The 15,672-nt window shown below is 40.0% G+C and overlaps 1 protein-coding gene across 2 annotated transcripts in view; it reads left to right on the forward strand.

Annotated features, from left to right (window-relative positions):
- myo1ea (myosin IEa) overlaps window positions 1–15,672 on the forward strand; it is a 45,377-nt gene that overhangs the window by 17,870 nt on the left and 11,835 nt on the right. For both annotated transcript variants that reach the window (XM_020626060.3, XM_020626053.3), the window contains exons 4-15: window positions 1,104–1,198; window positions 4,807–4,894; window positions 6,637–6,726; window positions 7,655–7,786; window positions 8,067–8,201; window positions 8,557–8,689; window positions 11,398–11,594; window positions 11,725–11,805; window positions 12,484–12,570; window positions 12,663–12,746; window positions 13,567–13,734; window positions 14,668–14,753. In XM_020626060.3, coding sequence (XP_020481716.2) covers window positions 1,104–1,198; window positions 4,807–4,894; window positions 6,637–6,726; window positions 7,655–7,786; window positions 8,067–8,201; window positions 8,557–8,689; window positions 11,398–11,594; window positions 11,725–11,805; window positions 12,484–12,570; window positions 12,663–12,746; window positions 13,567–13,734; window positions 14,668–14,753 — 1,376 coding nt within the window. The remainder of the gene's footprint in view (window positions 1–1,103; window positions 1,199–4,806; window positions 4,895–6,636; window positions 6,727–7,654; window positions 7,787–8,066; window positions 8,202–8,556; window positions 8,690–11,397; window positions 11,595–11,724; window positions 11,806–12,483; window positions 12,571–12,662; window positions 12,747–13,566; window positions 13,735–14,667; window positions 14,754–15,672) is intronic.

Consider the following 15,672-nt stretch of genomic DNA (forward strand, 5'->3'; position numbering starts at 1 on the left):
GTGCCTAGAGGTTTTAGGAAGCAAAAAGACAGTCGGACAGAAGTTCTGAAATGAGTTGGGTTTGTTGCAGTGCAAACCTTCCAGCGGGCTGGCACAGATGTTGCTGTCAGAGGCTCGACTTAACCATTGAGCAGGCTTGGCTGTACCTTCACAGAACAGCCTGTTCGAATCTGCCTCCCCTCTTAACTTAAAAGGTCCAAAGAGTTAAGTTTTGGAAAAGGGCAATGGGTTCAGTTTTACTGGGTGCTATCAGCTGAACCTGAAGGGGATCGTTCAGATTGGTTCAGATCAGTCATGAAAGTACAGACTTGGTCCCTCAGTTCGTTGACAACAGAATAGTCAGAAGTTGCTTGTCAACCAGGTGTAGATCATGGACGTTGTGTGGTTAACATATTTATTTAATTGTTAGCAAGTTAAATAAAATACTATCTTCCCTTTTTTCCATTCCCTATTTCTCTTTAAAATGTCTCTATTTTTCCTGAAACAGTGTGGCAATGTAGTTTATAACGTAAATAAGCAAAGAGTCCTTTGGTGACTGTTTTCAGGAGAAAGTTATCCCTGCATTGATGCAGATTCACAGCAGCTACATATTGGATTAAGTCCATATAAACTGCATATATTATTTCCATAATTATGTAGGAACTTTTCACTCAGTGCAGCTGAGCATCTTACTAATGTGTTTAAAATTGGGACAGCAGTTGTACTCGTCACAGGGTAATACCTTTTATTATACTTTGGCCATACAGACGCTACCTGGTCAAAAATAGAATCAATAAATTGTTGCTTTTTTTGTCATGAGATTTGTTGACCATTAGAATAATACATTATATCACCAGAAATATATCCGAAATGTAACAATGACCTGAAATGTTATAAAGAATATGTAGTGAAACCGGAAATGTAATCACTGGTCAATAATACTTCAAGATGCTGAGCCAAAACATAACAACGTTTTGCCCAAAATCTAACAATTCATTACATTATGGAGCAGGCCAAATATAAACATTTCGGGTCGTTGTTACATTTTGGGCTCTTACAAGGCAGAAGGTTTTATGAAAACTTTTCTACGATTGATTTTAACTCAAATATTTTGTCTTTCTCAGGCTCAGTATGAGAACCCTCCTCACATCTATGCTTTGGCAGACAACATGTACAGAAACATGATGATTGACGTCGAGAACCAGTGTGTCATCATCAGGTAGGATTTATGTAACTCTAAACACACGATCCTCCGCCTTCATCACGCATCATGACACTGATGGCATGTGACAACCAAACATCTTAACAGCACACAAAAGAGACAATTTCATGAAATGCTGCTAGTTACAAATATTGAGTGAAGTAGTCACCGATAATTGTTGACAGACAGACAGAAGGGGTGAAGACCCCTTCTGTCTGTAGGTCAAAATTTGAAATGTTGAGGATGGGAGAGACAAAGAGATAAAAAGCTGGTGATAGAAATCTGTACATTGTGATCTGTGAGGTGTTCAAACAAAAAGGAGCGGGTTGGGAGGAGAACATCAGAGCAGAACAGGTTCCACCACATGATTGTGAACAGCTGACTTAGTGATTGTGATGTAACTATTGGGTGTTTTTTAAAAATCATTTTCACCTTCAATGAAATAAGGTTTAACAGGGAAAAATTCCCTGCTCCCATAATATGAGAAGGCAGAGTTAACAGCTGGATCTGACCTCAGTTCAGGATGTGAGATGGAAACAAAGCAGTCATTATAGCAGCTATTTTTGAAGAACTTCCTGGTTTAAAAAGAAGAAAAAAAAAACAGGAAGAACACCTGCTTGATCCGTGGCCCAGAATCCCTCTCTTTATTGCTGGATTTACTGTTTAATTTTTGGTGCTTTTACAGCATTTATTTTGTCGGTGGTCATTTTTGTGCTACAAAGCTGCAGAGAGAAAAGTGTGGTGTCATGATTGGGGCTTTATCCTGCAGCACAGTCACCTGAGCAGCATAGTGGTCACTATAGTGCTTACCTCATGATGAATGAAACCTGCTTCAGCACTTTCGCCCGTTGTTTGGACAGCCAGCAGTTGCTAGTTCAGTTTCCCACATAAAGGCACCGAGGTGGATTTTGTGATTGACTAATTCAGCAAACAAAAGCATGGAAGTGGTTTTATGATGAACCAGGTCTGAGCAGACAAAGGCTGCTGTGAAATGCTGTCCAGGCAGCTCGGTCAGTATCAGCCTGTGTCAGCCCTTTTTAACGTTTACTGAGGAAATTTGTCAGGTAAATTTGAGATTAAGTGGTATAGCAGTTTTGACTTCTCTTCTGGGGAAATTCTGTTTTTCCCCTTCATGTTTACTTCATCTTCCCTCTGCTTATTTAAGCATGTTGCTGATGTAGCTTTATCCAACACATCTGGATCAGATATTAAAGGGATAGAGGAGGTTATGGAAGCAGGTTATCAGGGAAAAAAATCCCCTTCAAACAATTTGATGAGCTGGACATCTTCAAAAGATCCAACCAAATCTTTTGTCCTACGAGACGTAACTGCTCCACATCTGTTCCGAGCACAGATAGCACACAATCCCTTTGTGCCTCAAAGAAGGTTTAAATTGAACTATTTCTGTCTACATATGAACTTAAACCTAACACTTGGAAAAAGCTATTTTGTCCTGTTGATGCCAGCTAATTATGAAGATTATTTTTTTTAGAGGAGTGTCTTCTCTTGCGTCTTGATTGATTCATTTGATCCCATCCAGATTGACGCAGTGGCCACTTTTAGTTTAGTGTCCATTCACTCTTTTTTTGTTGATGTCTTCCTTGCTGTTTTATTAATTCAAAACAAGAGTTTAATGCTCCTATCACCCCTTGAGGAGGTAATTTCAGACTTTATAAATAAAATTGCCTTAACCTAAGCCTTACCCAGCTGTTGCAAATGAAGTCACCCACCATCCCAGTCTTTACTCCTCCAAGGAACTCAGTCCAGAACAAATGGTTATTTTAAATGGACAATTATTGTGTGCAGTTTAAAAAGGACTACTCAGGCAAGAGGTAATAAGTTGCCAACAGTAAACAAAGCAGCAGGTCAGAATATTGCAACGTGAGCAAACGCAGACCCTAAGTGTGTGTGAGACGCTGATAAAAGAAGAGGGTAGTATGTGAATTAACCCGTGTGCTTTCAAACCTGTGTCACCACACTTTATGTCCCACATATTGTAATTCTATTATCACGTTTCAAAGCAGACAGAGCAAACGTTATCATAGCCGTTCATAAAATCTCCCTTGTGTTATATATTGAATAACACAACCACAATCACAGATTCAGAAGCAGTCACTAAATGGCAAACATTTGTTTTATTAGTTGTTTCTCAATTCAAGTTATGTCCAACAATTAAAAACTGAAAAAAAATGTCAAAGTCCTTCTCTACCCTCCTCCTAATCCGTTAAATAAATCATTTAAACAAATGGCAACTGACTCACGTTGACTCAAAGCAGAAAGAGGTCAATGTTTTTAGAACATTTGGAACACATGTCACAGCAAAAATTCCTCTGAGTCTATTTGAACATACTGTTCATGTGTTTCAACTATCTCCAAGGAACTGTAGTCTGCTTTGTAGATTTTAAACCACCAAGGCATGTAGTCCAGTCAGTGCTGACTGTGCATCCTTCTCGTATCTGATGTCAGTAATGATTTACTCTACTTCACTCATTGTTTAACTCATGCCCTTGTTTGGATAATAAATCTCTGCAGAAGTGAACAATGACTACAGCATTTCAGCGCCACAACAATGAGATCCGCCCGTTCTTGGGCTCAGAAAATAGCTCCTTAGAAAAAAAACTTTCACAAGGAAAAACAATGCTTCCAGACAGGCCTGTGGAGGTTTTTTCTTACATAAAAATTAAAAGCATATCAGTTTCCTGTTGTTACTTGAGTAGTAAGTTTGCCCAGACAATGCAAAGGGGATTGCAAAGGGAAAGAGGTACATAGGGGGGAGGGTTACAACCATATAGAGGCTGCTGTGTAGTAAAGTGGCTCCCATGACTTCCTCTGGCAGCCTCTAACAGTCTGCAGCTGTGGTTCTCACAGAGGCATTACCAACCTGACTCTTCTTTAAGGCACCGAAAGAAAAGACAGACCCTACTGTTATCCACTGCCAAACCACATTCGTCAAAATAAGTATGATACTGGCAAAGGAAGAGGAAAAGAGAAAAATAGACGGAGAAGAGATGAGGAGTAAAAACTGTGAATGTGACAAAACGGAATTAATGTCGTTGTTGCTGTAGCGTTTTTATGCCCAGATGTGCCTCTGGCTAATACACATTCAGCCTCTGAGTGGAAATGTGCATCTTGGGTTTTGCAGTACAGTTTGTAAAGTAGGATCAGGGGTCTCTCTTGTTTATTTAGCAGCTTCAATATAACTGATGGGTGAAAGGTCAACTTTTTTATGCAGGAAACATGCTCAGACATGCATGCTCACCAACAAATTGTATGAATATATAAACCTACAAATTTGGTAATCGAAGTTACTGTTAATAATTTCAAGTTCTTAAAACATTCGACACACGATCAATAGTTGACAGTTAATTTACATCAACCATGATACTGAAAACATAATAGAGATTAACATGCACTTTCTTGATAGGCTCGACCTGGAAATCAGAGAAACCTCAGATTGTCTCATAGCAACATTACCTACATAATGCAGTCTCGGAAAGCTGCACCAAAAATAGTTAAAATAAAGATATCACATGTAATGCATGCAGTTGTTTGATTTTTAACAAAGAAGCTCAGATGTCATGTATGTCACAACTTGTGCTTTAATATTCATCTGTGTTGTTTTTCAGTGGAGAGAGCGGAGCAGGAAAGACTGTCGCAGCCAAATATATCATGGGCTACATCTCAAGAGTGTCAGGGGGCGGACCCAAAGTACAGGTGAGAGGATTCTCTGTTGACATTATGTAATAGCTGCGTATGTCATTACAGATTTGTGCGCTCCACAGATAACCCACAGCCAAAATGAAACTACTTAAAAAGTGTTTTCTCTTTAAAATTTTCCATAAGTGAACTTGTCTATATGTGTTTGGACATGGTAAAAAAAAAAAAAGAGGGGGAAAGGAAAAGCACATTTTGATCATTACAATTTGATGTAATTGTACCTATTATAGAATCATCCTCATAATGTGCAAACAATGTTCTGTCAACTCTTGCATGAAAATCAAGCAACCTAATAGCCCCTTTATTCCTGCTTATACCTCTCCTTTAACCCGATCCTTCTCTTATCATCCTCATCCTTAGACCCCATCAGCAGCCTCTTAGTCCCCCTGCCCCCTTCAGCCATCTGGCAGTCCCCCAAACCAGCAGATGTCCAGTTCCTAAGCTCAATAAAGATCTAAAGTTTAATGAGGAAAATGCTTGCACCATGATGGCTATGGTCCACTCAGAGCTTCTTCCAGCAAGCCAAAGTTAGAAATCACCTCCAGTAGAGCTGGAAGTGTGACTGGTTAGTCTAAATACAACATGTTTTACTATTACTATACACGTTCTCCTTGGTTTTTAGTTGTTGGTTACATTATTTTTATCTTTTTATTTTTGAGTGGATAGAGCTGGAAATCAGGGAGAGGGTGTGGGGAATGACATGGGGGAAGGGAGCCACAGGTGGGATTCGATCCTGGGCCGCCCGCTTGGAGGACTATAGCCTCTGTACATGGGGCGCGCGCACTAACCACTGCGCTACCAGTAACAGTATTAATGTACACATCTAAAGCTAGTTATGTATTTAAGTATCTAGATCATGTTCTAAACAAATGAGGCCACTACAGTCAATACCATAGACTGTAAAAATAATACACAGACACACTCTTTTGAACTTTGTCTCCACATCTTTGATCTCCTGTTCAGCATCACTTCATGCTCGCTCGCTGCCCTTTAGGGTTGCACACATTGTGCGGTATTCAGAGTACAGCACATGCAACTTTTTGCACGCTGTGCAACATGTGACTGAGAATATTTTTGAATAGATAATATCTCCCTGCAATTAAATATTTGTGTAACTGGCTGAGAACATTTATCATAACACACATATCATACTGAAAATATTAAAGGTTATTAGTGGATTTATTATTTAAACATGTTTGAATGGTGTTTATAAAGAGTTTCCACTCATGATATTTGTTGGATTCAGTGTTTTTTAAAGCCCAGTAAAATAACTGAAGTCCTTGTTTAAATAAAACGCATAGGTCTGTGAAGATCATGATGTAGTAAACTTGAAACTGTATTCTTATAAATAGCTGAATGTGAAGTGCTGGGTTTATTTTTTCCTTTCTTACTGGACTAAATTTAGGAGCACAAAAGTTCCGGGAAACAACTTCCTCTCAACTTCTTTGTACAATAATAGAAATAGGAGTAGCTCTGTCTGCTGTACCGATTTAAACCTCATGTGTTACTGACATGCAGATGGCTCACAGGAAAGATAATGTCCTCCAGACGCTGTTTGCCTGTCTGTGGATTTGGATTTGTGCATTTGTGTGTGCTGGTGTGGAAAGTTACAGAGACATAGCAGCAGACTGTCAGTGAGGGTCTGAGGTAGGGTGTGAGATGTGTGCTGGCTGTACCTGCTGTACAGTTTGTCTGTGACGTAGCTAACAACTCATTGCCTTCTGCCTTTCCCCTTGCAGCACGTCAAAGACATTATCCTGCAGTCCAACCCTCTGCTGGAGGCCTTCGGCAATGCCAAGACTGTGAGGAACAACAACTCCAGCAGATTTGTAAGGCTTGAATTTATGAGTTGGGTTTGTTATTTTTGGGTATCTGGAAGCCTCCTTCAGATCCGCTCAATTCATTACTGGCTCTTCTTTATCAGAGAAAACACATGAAAGTCCATTTCAAATACTGTAAACCTTCAGGATAAAAGTTTTTAAAAGGAAGGAGTGTTTGTATTTAAAAAAAAAAGAAGTCAAACCTCCCACCAAGTATACTTTTTATCAGCAACATTGGACAACTGTGAGACATAAATACATACAGTAGGACGTACTAACCCCAGAAAAAATGGAGGACTCAAGTTTTCTGAGGGGCCCCTTTGGATCTGAGCTGAGACTTTGAAAACAAAGATTTGCTGCAAAAGGTTTTCCTCTGTTTTCAGTTCAAATGCACGAGGAATAAAACCTCCTGGTTAACCAAAACTGTACAATCAGGACCCACTGCAGACCCACTGCAGAAAAAGACACACATTCAGCACCACTGAGACACATCATCTACTGCTATCAAAGAAAACAAGTAACTCTAAATTAAAAGAAACCACATTCTGAAAAAGATTTTCCCTATGTAATTTTTTCAGCTGAGCTCAAGATTTTAGTTAAGCATACGAAGCACAATTGTCTAAGAAAACTGGATATTTTTAGATCCAGTTTGGGGAAATGGATTTGTTTATAGCAGCAGCCTGAGATCACTACCTTTTAAAGTTACATATTGATTTAAATAATGTCTCAGCTCACTTTTGTGACTTGAACAGATTTACATTACAGTCTTTCTTGGAGAAAAGAGGAAGACAAAAAGCAGGATAAGATTTTTTAATGTACACACCATCAGCATGCCTGGAACAGCCAGGTGCCAATATTTCAGGTTTTATAGCTCCCGCTGTAAGCTTTATCCCAGCCTGCTCCAATACTGAAAAAACAACATGCTTTGATCCATCAGGGAAAATACTTTGAGATCCAGTTCAGCTCCGGGGGCGAACCAGACGGAGGGAAAATCTCCAACTTCCTCCTGGAGAAGTCTCGTGTCGTCATGAGGAATCCTGGAGAGAGGAGTTTCCATATATTCTACCAGGTGAGACTTGTTTTTTTAAGCTTAAGAGTGAGTGGGACACATTTGGCTTTGGGGAGAAGAGGATTTTTTGAGGGGATTTCAGGACACATTGCATGAGGCGTGCCATTTGGCTGCAGGCACACGGTCAATCTGTTTTCATGATGGATGGCTCGAGGTCCCGAGAAGAGAAGACGAAAGAGTTCAGTCTTACTACAGTACAGTTTTCTTCTCATGCAAAGGACTCAAATCATATGAATGTAAACATGATAAACATATTTCACTTTTGATGTCTGCTCCACAGTTGATAGAAGGAGCCAGCGCAGAGCAGAAGAACAGTTTGGGAATCACTAGCCTGGATTACTACACTTACCTCAATCAGTCTGGTTCCTACAAAGTGGACGACATCAACGACAAGAGCGACTTCCAGGAGACAATGGTACGGTCTGATTCCCTCTTTTGGAGGAACCATTGTTTATTAATAAGATGTATAATGAATGATATCAAACTATTGAAATAAGTTAAGTCATTAAGTGAACAACCTCAGTAGGGTTTTCAGTATGTGTCTACAAAGCTCATGCCAGTGTTCATGTTGCTCACAGGCTTCCCTTCACATTCCATCATCTCTTTACCAGTCACCTCTTTGTTTTCTCTTTCAAAAACCTCCTCCTGTTTAAGTTTACAAGTGAGACCACAACAGGAATAATTAGAAAATGTGAGCTAGGTTGCCACAGGAGTGTGTAAACCCACACTCCCACCCTGACTTAACATCTACTTTTCCTTTACTTCCCCAGCATGCGATGGATGTGATTGGCATCTCAGCAGAGGATCGCTCCATGGTGCTTCAGATTGTGGCTGGAGTCCTGCACCTGGGAAATATTACTTTCAAGGAAGCAGGCAACTACGCTGCTGTGGAGAGTGAAGAGTGTAAGTAAAGTCACACCGGGAGAGCTTAACATTGCCTGGCTTTATACTCAGATGACCATAGAAAAGTCACCTTTTTGGGAGCATGACTTAAAACGTTGGAATCTGGACTAAAGTGATTGTTAATTATCAACAGGGACATATTGCTAATGTGGCTACCAACACAGATAACAGTTCTATAGTTATTACCGAAGCTATGGATCGTGCTGCTGATGTTCAGGTTGAGAGTGGGTTATGGTAAATGTTTGCTTTTTATTGCACATTTGTCTTCTGAATGTCTCTCCTCTCTTCAGTGTCCTGAACTGCCCTTTTCTTTTCTTTTTTTTCTTTTTTCTCTCTCGCCACTGTCACTCCCTAAAGTTTTATTGTGTTAATGCAGGGCTGAAGCCAGTTGTCTGGAATAATCCAGGCCCTGTTAGATTATCAGGGAAAAAAGTGCAACTGAAGGTCTGCACATATTTCGTCAGACTCTAATACCTCTTCTGGAAAAATACTTCCCCTGTTCCCGCATCTCTCTCTTGCTTTTCCCTGCCTTGCTTTATTATTCTTTTGTTTTTTCTTTCCTTTCTTCTCCCCCCGTCATGCTGTGCCTGTATAATACAGACGAGATTGTGTTTACTAGTGTACAAAGCCTTGGTCTGTTCTTTGCAGACTCAACAGTGGTACTCCATAATCTCTTTTCTCACTCATTGTGTGTTTTAACCTAAGTGTGTTGCACATATTCATCCCCTCATATGCTCCCCATATGAAACTTCAGCAGCCAAGTTCACGTAGACATTAACTCACACTCTACTCTTAGTTGGCTTTTTTTTTTGCAATTCTTTGGTCTAGAGTAGCTTGATCCTTACAGTAGCATACTGCTTTGTTAAAAGCATTTTCCTGTTTTTGGATATTATGCCTTTCAATAGGAACATATTTTAGGGGTTGGAATTATGCATCTTTGGTATGAACGCCTTCCTCATTCAACATTCAGCCTTTGGTGGGTTTGGATCAATAGATCACTAGATTTTCAGAAACAATTTGGTGGTCTTCAACAATACTTGCTCTGTAATGTGAGTGTGTAATGGATCACATCTAGCTGTGACAGAGGGTCCTTTCAATTCATTCAAAAACATTGTCTATCCTGACTGATCTTTAGGCTGCTACTGTTTCTAATACTTTTTTACTATTTAGATTGGCTGTAGATTAATCTGTAGTTCAGTATGTTACTAATGTAAAAAATATATATCTTCTTATCTAAAGTTTGGCTAAAAAAACAAATCGTTTTCAAGACATTACAAACTGCTGGTGAACAGACTTATTATTATTATCATTGGATGACAGCATCATTGTATCACATCTAATAAATAAATAAAGCCACATGCTTAGTGCTCACTACAGACAAAAACTCCCTCCCATTCCTCTCATTGTACACTGCTGCTTTGATTAACAAATTTTATCCCGGGAACTTTAGCTTATATAAGACGTGTTTTCTAAATTTGCATGGCCACACACACACACACACACACACACACACACACACACACACACACACACACACACACACACACACACACACACACACACACACACACACACACACACACACACACACACACACACACACACACACACACAGCCTAGGTTAGAGGCTCCGGGCTGTAGTGTGTACATCCATACTTTTCCTGCTGAACAAAAACAATGTCTCTACTCATGGTTCAGGCAGGCGTATGGTCAGTCACACCCTCATGTCCCATAAGGGGAGCTACTGCAGCGGTCTGATACATTCCCAGACGCACTAAGTTTGAGAGCCATTTCCTTTTAGGGGAAGTGAGTCACTGTAATAAGGCAGGGAGGGGCTCTCAGGGGAGAATATCAACGCCAGGTCTGCACAAATGATCTGAGGCGTTCTCAACAATCTTTTATTTTTAGTGGTTTGCACCAAAACTATTATTTTATTTCAGTTCAGCTACAAAGCTAATCTACTCTCATTATCTCCAGGGGATTTCTTTCAGAGGTTTTGTTCAAATTTTGTGGCTTTACACCAGAATGACATGCATTGTGCTTATCAGTAGAAGCTTTTCTTTATTTGTCAGAATTTCTCACTGATCGATGTGAGCTAATTGCTGTCAATATAGAGTACTGACTCTCTCTTCTATGCACAGGTTTAATGAGAGACATAAGGATGGAATCTTTTAAATTAATTTTGCTAACTCGTTTTCACATCAGGACCCATTGCTGTAATGAAGTTGTATTTATTAGAAACAAAGGAGATTGATTGATTGATTGATTGATTTATTGGCATTTAAGTAAATGTTTCATCTCTTAATTCTTTGTTGTTGAAAAGAAGGCATTTATAATCGTGGATGATTATTTTATGATATAATATATATCCTGATCCAAAGGTAACTGGACTTAGTTTAAGATCTTAAAGAAGTTTCACCTCTCCTCTGAAATCCAGTTGACTTTGGATCAAGCTTGGATTTATTATGACTTGGACGACGGAGAACCAACACAGACATCCTGCTTTTTTTTTAACTATACAGACTTTTGCAGAATTCCAGAGACTGCACAGTTATTCCAGCAATGCGTCCACACAATCTAACACACTTTTTCTTACAGTATTGAAAAAATGTACTTTCAAGTCAGTGAGGAAAATGAATATTTATATAGTTGTGCTGTCTTCACTTTACCCCTTCTCTTATCGTCTCGTCTCCTTTCTCTTTTAACAGTTCTAGCCTTTCCTGCATTTCTGCTTGGGATCGACCAAAATCGTCTGAAGGAGAAAATTACAAGCAGGAAGATGGACAGTAAGTGGGGAAATGCAGTGGAGTCCATCGACGTGACACTGAACGTGGAGCAGGCGTGTTATACACGTGACGCGCTCTCTAAAGCACTGCATTCACGGGTGTTTGACTACCTGGTTGAGGTATGATCGCATCATTGATCATCTCTCTATATCTATATACAGTGTATATATATACATAAACAACAATTAATAACAAAGAAAGTCATTTAAACTAAACCATTCATTTGTTAACACTTTCCTTTGATTTCAGTCCATCAACAAAGCTGTGGTGAAAGATCATCAGGAGTTTAATATCGGTGTGTTGGACATTTATGGATTTGAAATTTTCCAAGTAAGTGTTTTTGACTTTTCACAGGAAAATAAGGACACTGTAATTTTACACTGCAGCAACACATAAATAGGATTATCAGGTTTTAACTTTGAGCATTTAAACAGATTAAAAGAAAAGGATAAGGCTCATTTATTAAGAATGTGGATTAGTTCTATCTCCTGATGGCAGACCTCAACATGCTTTACTAATCTGATTATTCTGTGTTTACTGTGATGTCCCCAACATGTTCATGTAAACATGTAGACACCTACATGGAACTGTTTGAGTGATATTCTAGTTTGTTTTTCCAAGAGCTCAATATTTTCTAATATCAAGCAGAGAGTATAAATGTGTACCATAACACTTGATACACGGTCAAGAGTGTCCAATGAACTCCACTGGCTTTGTCTGTCTTGTAGTTTAAACGTTTTCACGATGTAAGAAAAGGTCCAGCGTTGAGTGTGCTGCAGGATATCAGACAGGATGCTGCAAACCAACATCACAAAATGCTCAGGCTCAAGCTCCATGAAAATTGTTCAATGAATTGCACAATAGGTCCCTTCCTTCAGTACAAGACAGCCTTTGTTTACTCCCCACTTCAAACAAAGCCTGAAGAGAGCTTAGAGGATATTGATACTCCACTGAAGAAGAAGCTCACATTGTGTTTGGGTTTCATGAACTTTGTTGTCTCTTCATCAGAAAAATGGATTTGAACAGTTCTGCATCAACTTCGTGAATGAGAAACTGCAGCAGATATTCATTGAGCTGACTCTAAAGGCGGAGCAGGTAAAGTTCCTCCTCATTCTCTTTTGTTTGTATCTGGTCTGTTTTGTCTTTTTAGTTCTTCTGACCCTGTGCTTTCGTGTCTCTCTTTGTAGGAGGAGTATGTTCAGGAGGGCATAAAGTGGACTCAGATCGATTACTTCAACAACAAGATCGTTTGTGATCTCATCGAGAGCAAAGTAAATAAACGAGAATTTCATACATGCATGATTTAAGATCATTTTTGGGGCTTTTGCCTTTATTTAGATAGGACAGTGGATAGAGTAGAAAATCAGGGGACATGTGGGAAGGAAGCGCAGGTCGGACTTGAACCCATCCCACCTGCTTGGAGGACTACTAGCATGCCTACTAGCATGTACAAGGGACGCGACCTAGCCCCGTGGCCATCAGCACCCTGATGATCTGCCCCTGTTACTTGCAGCCTAATATCCTGCAATGTGCTGACATTGCTCTTAATTTGGTTTATCTGCCCCACTGAGAGGACTCATCTATGAAAACAACAACAAGGGCTTTAAAACAAGCCTCCTCTGAGAGGGGCAGGGTCTGTATCAGTGCCTGACGGTTCAGACCTACATTAGTTAATCCAGTGATAACTTTACATGTGTCTGTTAAACAGAGGCTTGTGTTCTATTAGTGACAGACACTGGCAGCACTGTGCAAACTGACGGACTCTAATCTAAGGACACAATGGAGCCAAGTGGGGCAGTGTGTGAGAAAAAAGCTGCTACCCTGTTGGATTAGATTTATACTTTATAGTGTACAATTCATAAAGCTTGTGTGGCTTTTTAAATCTTGTGTTGATGCTACTTAGTGTCTAAGAGTCAAGATTCTCCATGTGTTTGTAGGAAAACCATTTTGTTCATATTTACCTTTAGATACATAGGCCTATAGAGAGTACTAGTCAAGTACTCAATTAGCTTCAGAATATGTCAAATCCATGTTGATAACTACTTGCTAAGTAAAATTAATTCCAAATGTTATTCAATAATTTAATCCCAGAGTCCTCCTGGCATCATGTGCATCCTGGACGATGTATGTGCCACCATGCACGCAGTCGGGGAGGGAGCCGACCAGACCATGCTGCAGAAGCTCCGTGTCCAGATCAACACCCACGAGCACTTCAACAGCTGGAACCAAGGCTTCATCATCCACCACTATGCTGGCAAGGTCAGTTGGAGGGAACTGGTTTACATCATTGGGGCATTCACATCTTATATAAGGGTGGTATTTAATCTGAATGGATTTCTGATTTGTGATCATCAGTATAATGTTTACTGCAACCATCATTCACTTGACTCTCCCCGTGTATAAACTGAAACCTGTGGTGTTAATCATACAGTTCTCAGTTGGGAGCTGACAGCAACTTCTGGAAATAGAAAGTTATTAAAATGTCATTTTTTTATGGTGTTGGTATGGGAGCTTTGCCTGTTACACCATGATGATCTGTCTTAAATATACGCAGCTGGTATTTTATTTCCTCTTGTCAGTGCCGTCATCTTTCTCTTATAAAGTGTATCCCGTCTAAACCATAGGTCGAAACTAACACCTCTGCCTTTCTCTTCTTTTTCTATTTAAGTTTGGAGTCCCTCCTCCTCTGCAACAGCATGCTACTGCGTCATACGTGCTAATCAGCCTTACACATTACAGCACCATTTATACCTTCTGTTTATACACTACGGTTCATCAGAAGTCTTCTTTTCTTCATCCTCTTTCAATGTGGTAGTCTTGGGCCGAGGTTGTCTAGTGTCATTCTCCAGATGTGTGGTGGCCTCAGCCTGGCACACACATGCCGCAGGCTTAATGAGCCGTGCAATAAAGACTCAAGGGGCTCCCATGACAGGGCTCAGAAGTTCCTCCAGTCTGTGTCCACAGTAACACACAAATGATGTGTTTTCATTCATACACTTTTAAACCACAGCTGGTTTTAAAAGGGAAGCTTATGGATGTAAAATCGTGTCATTCTCTTCTGCAATAAAATGTAAGCACATTTTTTAGTCCTTTTTTTAATATATTTTCTTGTAGGTTAAATTTGTCAGTTTAAACCCGTTCTTTTTGAAAATGATGACTATTTAAAAATCCTCCTGTGCTTCTCTCCTCCAGGTCTCCTACGATGCTGATGGTTTCTGCGAGAGGAACCGAGACGTCCTTTTTACTGACCTCATTGAGTTGATGCAGAGCAGTGAAATGTGAGTAACTCGACATGTGGTGATGATTTCTATGGTGCTTGATTTTAAAGCCTGTACTATTGTAATGCATATGGTAATAATTAAATACAAGCCAATGAGAGTTCAGATGTTGCAGTGCATCTGGAAGCTGATGTGACGTAGCAGAAGTGTGCAGGGCAGGGATAATGTGTTGCCCTCTGCCCTGATTCTCGTCTGGCGGCTGTCCAGATCTGCAGCTTTTGGGGTTCTACCCAGTCTTAAGTGTGGGGTCTCCCTGCAGGGTTGCATTATAGAGTCCGCTCCTCCTGTGTTTTGGTTTCTTGGGCTATCTTTGTGTTAAAGTGGCCATCTGTGCAAACAGACTTGCATTGTCTGTGTAACCCCTAAAGCCCTCAGCCACCGCTTGCCCCCTTTGTGTGCACATTTGTGAGGCCTCAAAGGAGGTTATGTCAAAATCCCATTCAGACACGTGCTGCAAAAATATGCACTTTGCATCATATTCACTCACAAAAACTTGTATATTTATGTATGTACATGCATAGATAAAAGAGTTTGGCTCAGTCATACATAGAGGAAGCCTGAGAAGGAAGGAAGCAGCCTCATTTCTCAGAGCAGCAGGTTTGAATAGAGAAGAAAGGATTGTCAGCTGGACATTATTATCAGACTTCTTTTTGTACACACAACCTGCTGACACTTTCTTCTGTGTCCATGGCCTTGATTCAGATGCCTGAAACCAAACAAATATGAGAGACAGCCAGTACGGGTGGAAATAAAAATAAATACTTGCATTTAAAAGCACAGAGAGAAAAATAAAGTTATTAACACCAGAGGTTGCAACATTAACACGCTGGTCAGCTTGAGACCAGGCCTGACTGTCTCCACATTTTTTGAACACAGTTCAAAGGGATGCTCAACTTGGCGACTCATTGACATATGGGTT

This window comes from Labrus bergylta, chromosome 3, assembly GCF_963930695.1.
Source record: "Labrus bergylta chromosome 3, fLabBer1.1, whole genome shotgun sequence".
Taxonomy (NCBI): Eukaryota; Metazoa; Chordata; class Actinopteri; order Labriformes; family Labridae; genus Labrus; species Labrus bergylta.